Here is a 14,391-nt window from a genome sequence, read left to right as displayed (position 1 = left end):
TTTGATTAATATTTCCTGTCACTAGTCACTATGTCAACTATTTATAAATACCTCATGAGTGTTTCCTTTTTTTTTTTCAAAAAGAAAATTTCCCAAACATTGAAATATACACCATAAGCTAGCTTAAAAAAGAAATAATAGATTGGAATAACGTTAAATGCGAATGATTATAATAATAATAGTTTATTATTCACTGTAATACACTGTATCAAATGTTCAAATGAAGGCAGGGCACAATACTCAAAGAAAACGCAATTATTGCACAGGACTGTCCTTATGTTTATCAATGAGTTTGAGCTGCTCTCTCATCACGCTTCATTTTGTATCTGTACATTTTTTTTCGGACAATTGTTATGTAGTATCTTTGTTTTTGTGCGACATATTTTCATCGAGAAAGAAAAAAGAATAAACATTGTTTCGGGACACGTATAAAAAGGGTTCTCTCGCAAATATATTCGTACAAAAGAACTCGAGTGGAAAGATTCTTTCTCGTGCACCTTTAGAAAAAATACAAGAGAGCTTCACATCAACAAATAATTATTAACTATATCTCGGTTTTTCATTATTTTCATTTTCCTTTTTTTTTCGCAAAAATTCACGATCAACATCGTAGAAAATGACACTTATACAACCTTCGTGTTTTTAATGATACCTCACATGTTTTTATTCAAGTTTATTTCATATTTTTTCGTAATCGTTTTTTTGTTTTCTCATCGCATTATCGTAAATTCACTAAAAAAAATGTCTTTTTTTTTATATCCGATTAAAAAGAGTTTATAAATCAATAATATACACAGATTTGCGCATATGTATAGTAAAAAAAGAAATCGCACGTTTTTATTCTCACTCTCGCGTATATATATATATATACAGGTTTCACCAATCTGAACCGAAAATAATGACAAATCAACGACGCGAGGTACACACGAAATTTTGAGTACAACGCAGTTATTTCGCGTGTACCTTACAAATTCTTTTGCGTGTATGTACATATATGCCGTGGAAATGATTGATTATACAATTAGCGACAAAACAAAAAATTGAAAAAAAAAAAACGAAACGGGATCGTAACGCCTACTTGCCATATCGAGTAATAAACATTTACTAAGTCTCAGTAACATTACACAGCAATTCATGAATATTAACGTTCGATTGTTGTCCTGCACAAGAATCATCACATCTCTCAATATATATATATATATATATATATATACGTCTGTCGTAGAAAATGGAAAAAGAAAAAGAGACTAAAACTGGTCGACGATCAATCTTATATACACCATCCACTCGATACATAATTTGTTATTTTACTTTGCGTGTCACGATTAGTTGCAAAAAAAGAAGAGAAAAGAAAGAAGGGTAGCAGAGAATAAAAAGAAAAACAATAATGAAATTGTTGCGCTCTTGCTTATTTAATCTAAACATCGTACAAAAATTACGGGAATCGCGACGCGTCGAGTCGAGCGATACGTTGAGCCTGATCGTGTCTTTCCGTGCTACCGACATTTCATTTATTTTCCTTTTACTTCGTTTTTTCATGACTAGATTGTCGGCCTGGCAATTGCTTTTCTTTTTCGTTTCTAAAAAATCATTTTTTGTTTTGTACAATAATTTACAAATTGGTTGCGTTTTTTTGTTGTCACATGAAAAAGATTCTATAGACCTGAGACACTTAATTGACAATACAATCCTTTTCCTTGACATTCGATCGAGAGACTATTTATTATGAGAAAATTGACAATACATGTTACATGCCAGCCGCCGAGCCGAAAAAAATATACATCACCCTCTCGACACTCAAAAAAGGTTCAACGTTCGTTTAGCTCTTTCGCTACGATAAATCCCGACTCTCTTTCTCGCTGTCTATGGCTTTCGAACTATCTCTCTCCCTCTCTCTATCGCGAGACACAATCTTCTTATTACTTATTTTCTTTTCCCTCGTAATAATATATAATATCTATATATAACCCCTCGTCTCTATGTACACAACTGTCTCTCACAATCTCGCTGCTCGCTGTAAAAAATATATACCGCAGGTAGATTACACACCGAAAGGCCGATTACAATAGTTTACGTCTGTCTGTGAATGTGTTTGCTGTACGTGTGTGTGATATGCGCGTTAAAACGTGTCGAGCATTTTAGAAAAATATGCGACTCTGCTAGTATATGAGGAGATATACAAGGTCGTATTTTACGTATGTATGTGTGTGCATGTGTAATTGCGTATGCTTTTCCGCGTATAAATTGACGGACAATAATTTCATGTGTACTCTCCAAATAAGGTGTATCGTCCCGTCTCTGCGGAGAAATGATGGGGAGTCGGCCATGTGAGCACTAACATCGAGTTTGGTTTATAACAATCGCATCATCATCAACAACGTAGTTTGGTCGACTCTCATTCTCTCTTTTTAAACAAGATCCCCTCTCTTTCCTCTCAATATCCCTCACGCTCTTTATGTATATTACAATAATATTACACGTAATACTATCGGCGCATCCGACAGTTTCTGTTCGTCACGATCGTTTTGCTCGTTTGATTGGGCATTAAGTATTAGAGCACGCAGCAGCAACAGTAGCTCTTCTTCTCCTTTTCAGGACTAAAGTTCATCTCGCGCACGATCTCGGCGAACACCTCGTTAACGTTGGTGCGGTTTTTGGCCGACGCCTCGACGAACGGACAGCCCCACATCTGCGCCAAGGCGTTACCCTCTGCCGTGTCAACCTCGCGCTGGTGCTCCAAATCGAGCTTATTGGCCACCAATAGAACCGGCACTCGCTCGGTGCCCTTCACGCGCGTTATCAACTCCTTCATGGCTTTGATGTCCTGGAAGGTCTGATGATTGGTTAAGCTGTAGACAACGACAAAGCCTTGGCCATTCTTGATGTAGAGGTCTCGCATGCTGGCGAACTGCTCGGTGCCGGCGGTGTCGAGAATCTCGAGTACGCAGGGCGAATTGTCCACCTCGATCTCTTTGCGATAGAAGTCCTCGATCGTCGGATCGTATTTCTCCATGAAGCAGCCCGAGACAAATTGCACTGTGAGGGCACTTTTGCCAACTCCACCAGAACCCAGCACCACAACCTTGAACTCCCTCATGGCTGCTTATTTTTTGTGTGTGAGTGTGTTAAGCTGACTCACTTAGTGATAATTCCAAAAAGAAATGTGTGCTGCTCCACTGTCACTAGACAGACACACAGCTTTTGACTAAGGCTACAATTTATAGCCTGCCTGGCAGTTTCTGGATGACAAAGGCATCTAGCGAGTGCTGCTTTTATTTAGGATTTCTCAACTTCTCCACAATGCCGATCATTCAATGGCTCTTTCACTGTTCTGTGAATCCTGTAAAATACAAGCATTCCTCATTATTGCAATTAGTTATGAGTAATAATTGAAAAATGAAAGACTCTACAAGGGTAAAGTATGGAAAAAAAACATTTATAAGCAAGAAACGCCTGCTGGTCATCAATGTTGAAGCTATTATTACTAGGAATGACACTTTACTAACAACAGAGTTCATTTTTGCCATGAGTCATCACACAAGTTTCTTTATGCATCAGCGTAACAAAAAAACGCACTTGACTAATTTATAGTTTTCAAACTTTCTTCTTAATGTCAATATTGCTAACAATACATAAACAGGGACAGGCGTTGTGTTTGTGGGTGCATATATGTGTGGGTACGCGTTTTCGTAATCGGATGGAATAACGACAGAGTGTAGGTACATGTTATATTGAAACAAGCGCGTCAAAGTAAAAGTTACTCGAGAGGAGATTGCTTGACTAGATTGTTCATTAAAGCGCTTCGATGAGCATCAAGGTCATGCAGCGCATTTCTACTTAATCGAACCTCGCTGCTATACGTATCTCTCGTGATAGATTTCTCACCGAAAGAAAACTTCGTTAGTTAGAATAATCCCGAAGTTCATTATCAGTGCTTGCTGCCATACACGGCAAACTGTTACTCACTCGCACTCGACAAGTTTGTAAACTTAGATCACACACGTAGGTAACGTTTAAACGATTCTTTTTCTCTCACTCACTTGCGCACACACGCACGTATACATGCACACACACGCACATCCAGATACATGGAGCGGCTGTCAATCAATCAATCAAACGTACAACAAACACATCGTGCGGGAGGAGAGGAAGAGAAAAAAAGATGACGTCCGGCGTGCTGAGAGAAAGAGAGAGAGTTCAGCGCCTCCTCCTCGAAGCAGAGAACCACAGATAACGCATTCCCCCGTGCGGGCGTGCCCCCTGCCTGCATGCGTCTATCTATCCCTACCTATAAATTGTTAATCCTTTGTTTTTCAACAAAAACGTGCCTGTGTCGCCAGGCCCGCAGTTGTCTCTCGTTGTCGTCGAGCACGGTGTGAAACACACACAACAGCATACATATACACATACACACACTCGTGGAATGCTGTGGCTTCTCGTCACAGAGTACACTCACACACTGCGGATGCACACGCACACGCAGGCGGCAAGGAAGTGTAGCTCGTCGCGTTTAAAAGGAGAAGAGAAAAACGTGCCCACCTCATCAAAAGAGCGCACGGCCGGAGTTACTTCTTCCTGCTTGGCGACGACGACGACGACACGCGCGACGCCATCTTATCGCTTGCGCTGCTGCTGCTACTGCTGCTGCGGCGGCGGCGGTGGTGGCAGCGGCTTCCTTCCTGTCTCTCTCTCGCTCTTCTCTGTGCAATACTCTGCTGCTGCACACTCGCCCTGTCTCCGTTCTTTTCTCTATCGAGCTCGTATAAGCGACGCGTGGGTACACAGCCTTGCAGTGTTGCAACGGTTTTAGGTTATAATGCAGGACACTTGGTAACACTCTCCTTACTCGCTCACAGACAACCATGTACATAACACACGAGGAGAGAGAGAGAGAGCGGACACTCCGCTGCTACTTTACAAGCCACTGACGAGAGTCCGTCTCCAACGAGACATACAGAGAGACTGGCCAGGACTGACTGGCTGCTTACTCTGCTCTGGCTGGCTCGAGCGCCCCGTCTCTCTCACTCTCTCTCTCTCTCTCTCTCTCTCTCTCTCTCTCTCTCTCTCTTTTCGCTCTCTTTCTCGCTCTGACGAAAATCCTGAATGACAGAGCTAAGAGAGAGAGACAGAGAGCGAGAGAGAGAGGGAGGGAGAGAGGGAGACAAGCGCGCACTCAGCAGCAGCGAGGCAGGCGAGCGCACTACCGTTTTCTTTGTGGGAAAAGCGAGATCCGAGATTCGCCCTGGCACACGCAGCAGAACAATGTTCAGGCATTTCTCCACAAGGGCATTTGGCCGACACGTGTCGGTGTACGTGTGTGGCTTTTCACGCGCGCGTTGCGCCGAGCGCGGCCTCAAAAACGCTTTGACGGCGCGCCGAGCCGCGAGCACGTTCGCGCGATGCATTGTGCATCATCATCTGCGACGCATGTGCACGCCGATGCGAGCTCGTCTTTTCTGCTGGTTTTTCTTTTCGCTCCCCTTCTCCACGTGGCTATGCCGCATTGGCGAATTCGCGCGTTTAACGATTTACGTCGTAACTTTCACTCGATGATCCGTTGCGAGCGTCTTTTCCGCGCTGTATGCGCTGAACGCTGCCAAGACGAGTGCGCGCGACAACGGCTCTATCAGCGATATTGGGATGACAGCGATCTCGGGACGAGGAAAGGGCGCGAGAGCAACGCGGAACGGAGGCGACAATTGCGCGCAGGCAGCGGCACGACCGAACCCTCGGCCGGGAGAGGAGCAGCGATTCGTGCCGCAGGCGGCCGGAATCCCGTTGTCAAAGCCGCGCGCACGCGTTTCCACCCGCGAGGGAAGAGCTTCGCGCGCCTCGATCGGCTCGGCGGAGCGCGTCGAAGGGACGCGTTCGCGCGATTGCGCCGTCGGCCATGACGCGCGATCGTCGGACGGAGGCGCGCAAACGACGGTGGCGAGCAGCGGCACGCGCGGCTGGACCGGCGTCGGTCGGTTCGGCGTAGCCTCTCCTGCGCGCGCGGCCGAGAAAAGCAGTGGCGTCGTCGTCGGAAAAATGCGCGCGCGATCGCGACTGCGCGAAAGCCGATCGAGGAGCAAGAAAATTCGGAGCTGGCCGCCGGCTATTATTAGTGCGCGTCGGGGCGCAGTCGTGGTCCGAAGTGCGCGGCGCCGAGGCACCCGAGATACACGCAACCGCGCGTGACGACGCTTCGCTGGTTCTTTTCGCAGCCAAAGAAGAGTGAAAGAGCGAGAGAGAGAGAGAGAGAGAGTGTGCGTTGCGCCCCCGACGACCTGCTATGGCGTTGTTCTACAATCTCAACAAGTACGCAGATTTTGCGAGCAAGTTTGTTGTGACGTGTGCTCCGCGTGCGTAATTATCTCGCCAGCCGCCAGCCCGTGTACCGTGACTAATGATCTTAACGTCCGACGCGACAGCGTGCGAAACACGACGGAGAAAGGTGAGAAAGAGAGTCGCGCTGCATTGTATTTTCGGGGCGATCGTCAAAGTCCTCGGCGAGGCCGATACGATCGCGTTCTTTTTCCCTCTCCTCGCTACGCCTCGCCGCGAAGCGAATTCCCCGATTGTGCCCCCTCGAAAAGCTCGCGCTGTCGCGGCTATTTTCGGGTTAATCCGTCCGCGAGGAGCGAGTTGATGGGTTATAAACGACGGCGGAAGGCGTCCACGCGCGCGGACTGTAAATAAAGCGCGACTCCTCGGCGGCTCTCTCTTCGCTTGGCCGTCGACAATACCGCGCCCACGCGCGGAAATCCCATGGTCGCCGCGCGACGACGATCGCCAATCCGACGCGGCTAGCACGTGCCTCCGACGAGACGAGAGCCGCGCCACCGCGGTCCGCTCGAAGCAAAGCGACCTGGTTCGGCCGCGCGCGCGCGCGTGCCAACCTGTTGAGCGAGCGGCGGCCGTCGATCTCTCGTCCGCGCTCCACGAAGCAACGGAAGCCGCTTGTTCGATCGTCCGTCTCTCTCTCTCCCTCTCTCTCTCTCGCGCCACCGGATGATATCATCCTTCGAAAGTGTGCATAGTCGAGCGATGCATCACGGGCGTCCGACTAATGGGCGCGATATTCGTGCGTTGCGCGCGAGCGAGCTCTCTCGCGGGTCTCGTCGTCGACCACCGGAGTATTGAGTTGGGTTGGGCTCCGGACGACCAGCTCGGCGCGCGTCTCGATCGCGCGCTGCGTCCGCGCTAATTTTAGAGCGGCGCGTGCGTCGACATCCGCCGATTGCGCAATCGATCGGAATAAGGTCGACGATCGATCGATGACTCTCACCTCTCCCGGCTGACCAGCTGCTACGTGGACGCGCGTTCTCTCGCGACTGATCGCGCGCGCAATTCCAAACTGCGCTCGCGGCGCCGGCGGAGAACGCGCGGGGAGAGGAGGGGCAGCGGACGTGACAATTGCATCTCCGACTTTGCATGTTAAAGGCTCGGACTCGGGCTGGCAACGCGGTGACTCAGAGGCTCCTCGCTTTTTTTTCCCTCTCGATTGGAACGACAATCGAAGATAAGATAAGATAAGATAGGCCGCTCTGTTGTGGTTTGTCGTCCGCGTCGGCGCTTCCACTTCGGGACGTAATGCACGGGAGAATTCATCGGCCTCGTCGACATATCGCGCTCGTTCTATTTCCAACGATATGCGCGAAACCTTCGGACGCGAGAAAAAGGAGAAATTAATTAGCGCTGTCGGTCGTCGACCTCAGGGGAAGGGGAGGTACACATCGATAGCGGCGCCGTCCGAAATGATCGACGCCCGCGGAGTACGAATCATCGCACCCTCGCTCTTTCTCTCTCTCCTTCGTACGTCGGTCTCTCTCTCTCTCTCTCTTTCACTCTCTCTCCGCACAAGAATTTTTCCCGCCGAGCAGCGCGATCGCGGCCTTGCACTCTCTCGTCGCCTCTTGCCCAGAGAGCGGAGATATCGCGCGTGCGGACGACGACCTCGCGACGGGAGTATAAGCGACCGATAAAGAAAGAGAGAGAGAGAGAAAGAGAGAGCACGCGCGGCCGAGATTTTTCCCGATGGCGTCGTAATAGGTTTTTCCGAGGATGTAACGCTCGCGCGCTCCACGTTCATCAACGAATTCACGGGCCCACGACGACTGCTCGCGAGGGAAGTAAGAGACGAACGCTCGCTCGCTCGCTCTCTGTTTCTCGCGTATTGGCGGCTTCGCTCGTCCGCGCGTCTTGGGTAGCGTGCTCCTCGCACGTCGGCGGTCCGCGCGCGACAATGTCCACATCGCGACATCGAGGAGTCGACGAGCGTTCGACGGCGGCTGGCACCGTTATAATCGTCCGGCGAAGAGAGAGAAAGAGAGAGAGAGAGAGACGATGGCCGTTTCCTCCTCGAGGCTCTCCGGATCGGCATTTCGCGCACGTTGCGGCCAGCCGCAAGGCCGCGCACGCGACGGTAACACCGCGATGCCCGCAGGATCCACCGCGCGGACAGCCTGCGCGAGGCGCAGGAGCGCCAGGCGGCCAGGTCGGCGCCCGCCACGCCGGACGCCCTCGCAGCGCCCAGGAACCTGCAGGCCCAGCAGCAGCAGCACCGCTCGGCGCCCAGCACGCCGACCAGCGTCGCCAAGCCCACCGCTCCGCCGCCGCCGCCGCCGCCACCGCCGCCGCCCTCGGCAGGTGCGTACGTCCGTCCGTCTCCGCGTGCCCGTGCAGAGCCGTCACCCGGGAGCAGATCCCTGACGTACCGATCGACCGCGTCGCCGCGGACGGCCGCCTCCCGCGGGAGCTCGCTCTCGCGGCCGAGCCGGCGACCGGCGTGCGCCGCGGCGAATCGGCGCCCACGTCGCCGGAAAGCGCGCGGCCCTCCCCCCCGCCTCCTCGGCGCGCCGCCGATTTTCCAGGCGCGCGTTATCTCGCCGGGCGCTCTCCCACTCGCGCAGAGGCGCGCGACCGAGCAGCAGTCCGAGTCGCGAGCGCCTGCTCCCGGCCGCGCGGAGGAGTCGGCGGCCGATGGGGGACGACGAGGGCCACGCGGACCAGCGCCCGTGGAAGCTGAAGCTGCGCCAGTTCGGCAGGCAGGTGCGCAAGCTGCTGGCGCAGCTGCAGCCGGGCCGCGCGCGGAGGCGGCGAGCCGGCTACGTCAGGTTTCTCACCGAGGACGAGCAGCGCATCAGGTTCGGGCCGCGCGCTCGCGCCTCGCCGCGCCGTCCTACACACGTCTGCTTCTCTGTTCGAAGGAGGATGGCTAAGGACCAGTACGACCTTTCCGCCAGGCTTGCGCTCGCTTATGCCCCTTGACCGGCTGCTCGTCTACCGCGAGCCCGACGGCCCCGAAGGTAAGCAGACGGCCTCTTCGCGACGCACGCGACGAGTGTACGCGATCGCCTCGCGACACGCGCCCGACGGCAATGTTTACCTTCCATCCACAACAACGCTTCCTTTCGAGCACGCGCGTTGCTCGGCCGCCTGTACGCAGCAGCTTCTGGGCTCGGGCTCGTTCGCTCGCTCTTGTCTTTCCGAGAGCTTTCCGTCTGTCCGCCATTCGCCGCCAATTAAGAGTCGTCGGCGAATCGCGCGTGCGACCTTGGCGCTCCGCGGCACACGTCGCCTCGATCTCGAGCGCCCAACTGACCGAATGCCGGCGCGTGTGCAGCGGCGCGCACCTGGGACACCGAGAAGCGCTACCGAGTGACGGACTTGTCGGGGCAGCAGCTGTACACGGCGGTGGAGGAGTCGTCGTGGTGCGGCCGCTGTTGCCTCGGCCATTGCCGCGGCTGGACCTTCCACGTGCTCGACCTGCAGGGCCACGAGGTGCTGAGGATCGAGCGACGACTGCGCTCCGCCAGCTGCTGCTTCCCCTGCTGCCTGCAGGTAAGCCTCGCTCGACTTCTCGTCGACGGCTCCTCCTTGAAGGACGGCCATCGGCGTCTCGCGTGATCGCGAGTTGAAACTGTGGAAAAACTCGCGAATTTTCTGGACTGTATACTTTCCTCGAAACTTCCTTTAAAAGTTTTACAACTTTCAACATATTCGGCCATACCGGTTTGCTGGCGCAATTTCATTCGACGTCGTCAATTGAGTTGAAAATTAAAGGTTACAGTCAATTAAAGCGACATATTTTTACTGACGACTAATTAGGAATAATACCCGATAAAATGAGAGAAGTCAATCACTCAATTATCGCCTGTTTACTTGTCCGCGGAAAGCGCACGATAAAATTCCGATAAATTTATTTTATTGAAATTCATATGCGAGCCTAGGCCGCTCGTTACTCAACTCGATTCGACAGACTACTCGGCACTATTTGTACAAATCCGTCTGCAATTTTAACAGTTTTCTAGCTCCGAACTTCTCTCGTGTCATCACCTTTGCAGCAGATATGCAAACCACCTAGCTTTTGCATTATATTAGGAAACAATGGGAAAAATTAACAAGCGTACGTTCTAATTGAAAAAAGCGGCAGGGACGTAGCGTTTTTATTTCCATAAGCGCAGGAATGAAGCGTTGGATCTCATTTTTTCCTGAGCGAAGAGCCGCACGCTCTCGCAAAGCTGCAGACTCGTCCCTGGGGAGATTCCGCCGTCGAACGCGCGAACCCGCGACGATGAGCGAACTGAAAGCGACGTTTTCTGCCGCAGAAGGTGGCGGTCTACGCGGAAGGCGAGCTGCTGGGCTCGGCGACGCAGAACTGGAACGCACTGCGGCCTTCCTTCACCATCCGCGACTTGCTCGACGAGCCCGTGCTCTTCATGAAGGGCCCGCCCTGCCTCTGCCTCTGCCGAGGCGAAATCGACTTCGTCGTAAGTTTGCCGCCCTCTTTCGCGCGCGCGCGCCCGACTCGAGCTTTCCTCTGCCTTTGCGCGTTCGACTTCTTCCGACGAAAAAGCCAGCCTGCATCGCGCACATTAACTCGGTAACTCTTTTATCGCGGTGATCATCGACGCGAAATCCAATTAAAATTCTTACTTGAAATCCTCGTCAGACAACTTTTTTTGTTTCTTCAAACAAGTGTATAAAAAAGCAGGCAAGCGCAAAAATTAATCGCGATTTCCCACGCGTGATAACGGGCTCGAGATCAAAAGCCGAGAGAGAATGCGAATGAGTGACTGGCGAATAATCTTTCTGGGCGGGTGCTCACAGGTGAAGTCGATCGACAAGCTGCACAGCGTGGGCGTGATCACGCGCAAGTGGACGGGCATCGCCCGGGAGTTCTTCCGCGACGGCAACTGCTTCGCCGTCGGCTTCCCTGCCGATCTGGACGCCAGGGTCAAGGCCACGCTGCTCGCCGCCTGCCTCCTCGTCGTGAGTATTGCTCGCGCTCTTCGTATCCAAGTCGCAGCGTGATCCTCGGTCGACGGATCAGCGCGCGCTCTGCGGTCTCCGTGTCAGTTGCCTTTGGTTTCTCTCTGTCACTCGAGACGCGACCTTCGCAGTTGTCTTGCGCAGTTAAGTCCGATCGCGACTCATTCGCTTTATCCATAATGGCTACTCTCGGACGCGCAGCCTTCTATCATTCCTTTATCCCTGAGAGAGAGAAAGAGAGAGAGAGAGAGACAAAGACAATATTATAATCGAGCGAAGATTTCGGCGCCATTTTGACATTCGACAATAATAAAGCTTATGTTGTTTTCAGGATTTCATATACTTCGAAGAGGCGACAAACTTGAATCGTATCAACAAGTAAACTTTCACAGGCAAGTTAAGTGAGGCTTGAAAATATATGTGCCAGGCTCTATTTTCCGCAACTCGTCGCACCTTTTTAGATTTTAAGTCGTACGCTGTTTTGTCGTGTATCATATCTGGAAAAAAGGCCGCATTTATAATCTTATCTTCGATGTATATCTCCCCCACTCGCCGTGTTACCTTTAGCGACAATCGCATGTCTCTGACAATAAGACTGTCTTCCCGATGTTCATTATTATCACTCGTGCGTATATTTTTGTGAATGTATTTAATGTTACTTCTAATTGCGTTGTTACGATATATATATTGTATTTTATTCACGTATTTAAAAAAAATGTTTTCATGTGTTAAATGTTTATTATGGTGATGTATTGAATCACATTGTTACGTAGAATCTCGAGATTAAATTTTCTTAATAAAAAAATAAAACATTTCTTATTTGACGCATGAAAGGTGTGAAATGAGTAGACACACGAAAGCAATCGTTAAGGTGTACGTCTTTTTATTCGTGTTCTAATTTCGTATTTTCAATACATCTGGCGATCTTTGGATAGAATAAACGAATACTGCGATTAGCAAATGTGTCACGCTCACGCGCTTCATTCTCGCACACACCTTTCGTTCGACTGCACTCGCTTTTTCATCATTATCTCTTTTTTAGATTTTTCGCTCAGTCGTTTTAAAAAAGATCGAACGTGTATAGCTTCATTAAAGACAGTAAGCAGAAATATTATTTCTCTTTTGAAAAGAAAATACATTGAACGATCCGACCGCGCTACATTGATAAATGAACGTTTTTTCCATTGCAAACACTCACATCCATACCGGATTTTTGTTCTTCGCGATCGAGTGTGCTTACGTATTTGTTTTTTTATTAATCTAAAATATCATGTTTGTTATTTTTTTTCTTCCACTTTTTCTTTAGTTACTTTGTTTTTTAGCGCTTCGCTCTAAATGAAACGATCACAATTAAAAACGTTTGGATAGCACGAGTGTGACTATACGTGAACCAAAATCTATAATTGAGCTTAACGAAATATAATGCGTAAATGAATAGATATATAAGCAGAACGATAAAAGTGAAAAATACAAAGGAAAATTATATATAATACGGAAAAGCGAAGAGCAAGTTTACTCGAATACTACGTGCTCTTTGTGTACAGCTATAAGATGTTTTGTCGTTACACTGAGTACTACACAAGCTAAATATTTAAAAATTGAGTAAAACAAGCGATGTCTGCACGACGATAATACAAAATAAAGTGGAGCGATAGGGGCAAAAACCGAGTAAATACTGAAAATCACAACATACAATCATATAGTACAAGCTGCTCGCGGTATCCTGTTGTTTTTTTCTCCTTTGGTTATTTTTTTTTTTGTTATTTTTTTAGGTTTTTAAATCTATACCTCCCAAACCTCGATTCCCCGGCCATGCTTATCTAGATTTTTAACAATGAAATTATAAGGAACTGATCGAACTTCAAGTACCTTAGCAACGTAAAAATATATAAATTAAAGATTCTCTTTGACAATGTTGTTACCAAATTGAAGGTAAAAAGCGTTGTAATAACAATCAACAATATACTCGCTGTGCAACGAAAAAATCCATAATACACTTGCATACAATTACAATACGCCGGCAAAGTTACTATCAATCGTTTGTTTAGTTATCTTTGTAGGATTCTTAGCATTGTCAATTCCACTGTTGATTAGTATCGCGCCCCTTTCGCGCTTTTCTGTTGCTGCTGATGATACCAGGGATTCAAAAAAAATATGACGGGGTTTGGGGATGATGATCGGAGACAGAACAAATCTCCTCGCAGCTCCTAGTTAATTTCAAACCTGAAAAAAGAAAATTAAGAGAAATGTAAATATTTGTCAGATTACAAGTTGGTGGATTTGCGCGGAAAATAAATGGCGATTTACCCTTTAAAGCTCCTTCTCGATCTTGATGAGTTCGGCAATGCCATCATGCATTTCCTTGACAGCCTGGTACTCGGTAAGACCGAGACGTCTCTTGTTAGAGATGTCGTAGATGCCGCCCTCAGCCTCGGTATGCTCACCACGAGTTCCACGGACCTAGCGAATGATAAAGCACAACATTTAATACGATTGGTCCGCTTCACCGTCGATTTCGTCGATAACGCACCTGGAGATTGAATTTGGTGGCGACCTCCTCAAGCTTAGCCTTGTTGGCGGCAAGCTTAGGGACCTTGATGTGCACGGAAGCGCGCACGGTGGTGCCCAGATTTGTTGGGCAGAAGGTCAAGAATCCAAGTCTGTCGTGGTGCGAGAACGGGATCCTCTTCTCGATGTCGTTAACGGCAGTGACGAGACGTCGGTACACCTGTCCGAGATCGCCGCCCATCTGCATGGAGATGATGCGAAGGTGATCCTCCTCATTGCACCAGACTAGGAAGGTCTTGGCGTCGTTGTGGAAGATACCACGACCGGACGGCCAGAATCGGCAGGCGTTGGCTGCCTGGAGGAAGCGATCGCCCTCCTTGAAGAGGAAGTGATCGTCGATGAGTTTCTGCTGGGTCTCCTTGCTCATGCCGGTCAGCGGGTAGAACGTTCCCTTCAGCTCGTCCTCGAGGCCGGACAGAGTGGTCGACACCTTCTCCTCCATCTCCTTGTACTGAGCCTCGGTGAGGCACGGGTTGAACGGGTAGCCTTCCATCGAGCGGCCGCACCTCACGCGCGTCGACACGATGTAGTCGCCCTGGAAATTATCGATTTTTGACTCGCTTTATT

The 14,391-nt window shown here is 49.7% G+C and overlaps 3 protein-coding genes across 6 annotated transcripts; 1 reads left to right on the top strand and 2 right to left on the bottom strand.

Moving 5' to 3' along the window:
* Positions 1-173: 173 nt before the first annotated feature.
* On the bottom strand, positions 174-4,962 carry LOC131670960 (ras-related protein Rap-2c-like). 2 transcript variants are annotated; one of them, XM_058947016.1, is made up of 2 exons: positions 4,540-4,962; positions 174-3,340 (listed from the first exon to the last, which is right to left on the bottom strand). In XM_058947016.1, the coding sequence occupies exon 2, from the start codon at positions 3,095-3,097 to the stop codon at positions 2,552-2,554; it is 546 nt and encodes a 181-aa protein (XP_058802999.1). In that variant the 5' UTR covers positions 3,098-3,340; positions 4,540-4,962; the 3' UTR covers positions 174-2,551. The 2 variants fall into 2 exon arrangements, with proteins under 2 accessions (XP_058802999.1, XP_058803000.1); XM_058947017.1 differs by lacking the exon at positions 4,540-4,962 and adding an exon at positions 4,289-4,501.
* A 1,173-nt stretch (positions 4,963-6,135) lies between these two features.
* On the top strand, positions 6,136-13,127 carry LOC131670959 (phospholipid scramblase 2-like). 3 transcript variants are annotated; one of them, XM_058947014.1, is made up of 7 exons: positions 6,136-6,300; positions 8,429-8,631; positions 9,192-9,290; positions 9,608-9,825; positions 10,593-10,754; positions 11,095-11,256; positions 11,588-13,127. In XM_058947014.1, the coding sequence occupies exons 1-7, from the start codon at positions 6,275-6,277 to the stop codon at positions 11,636-11,638; spliced, it is 921 nt and encodes a 306-aa protein (XP_058802997.1). In that variant the 5' UTR covers positions 6,136-6,274; the 3' UTR covers positions 11,639-13,127. The 3 variants fall into 3 exon arrangements, with proteins under 3 accessions (XP_058802997.1, XP_058802996.1, XP_058802998.1); XM_058947013.1 differs by lacking the exon at positions 6,136-6,300 and adding an exon at positions 7,498-7,711; XM_058947015.1 differs by lacking the exons at positions 6,136-6,300; positions 11,588-13,127 and adding an exon at positions 7,498-7,711 and having other exon boundaries at positions 10,486-10,754; positions 11,095-11,236.
* On the bottom strand, positions 12,123-14,365 carry LOC131670967 (arginine kinase; the record flags this gene model as incomplete). Its single annotated transcript, XM_058947042.1, has 3 exons — positions 12,123-13,479; positions 13,564-13,716; positions 13,787-14,365. Coding segments are annotated over 2 exons (729 nt in total), but the record flags the coding sequence as incomplete, so codon positions are not given.
* Positions 14,366-14,391: the final 26 nt, after the last annotated feature.

This window comes from Phymastichus coffea, unplaced genomic scaffold (genome assembly GCF_024137745.1).
Source record: "Phymastichus coffea isolate CEN01 unplaced genomic scaffold, Cenicafe_Pcof_1.1 PCOF00117, whole genome shotgun sequence".
In the NCBI taxonomy this organism is placed as follows: Eukaryota; Metazoa; Arthropoda; class Insecta; order Hymenoptera; family Eulophidae; genus Phymastichus; species Phymastichus coffea.
Note: the sequence above shows the minus strand (reverse complement) of the source record. Positions and strands in the feature narration are given on the sequence as shown.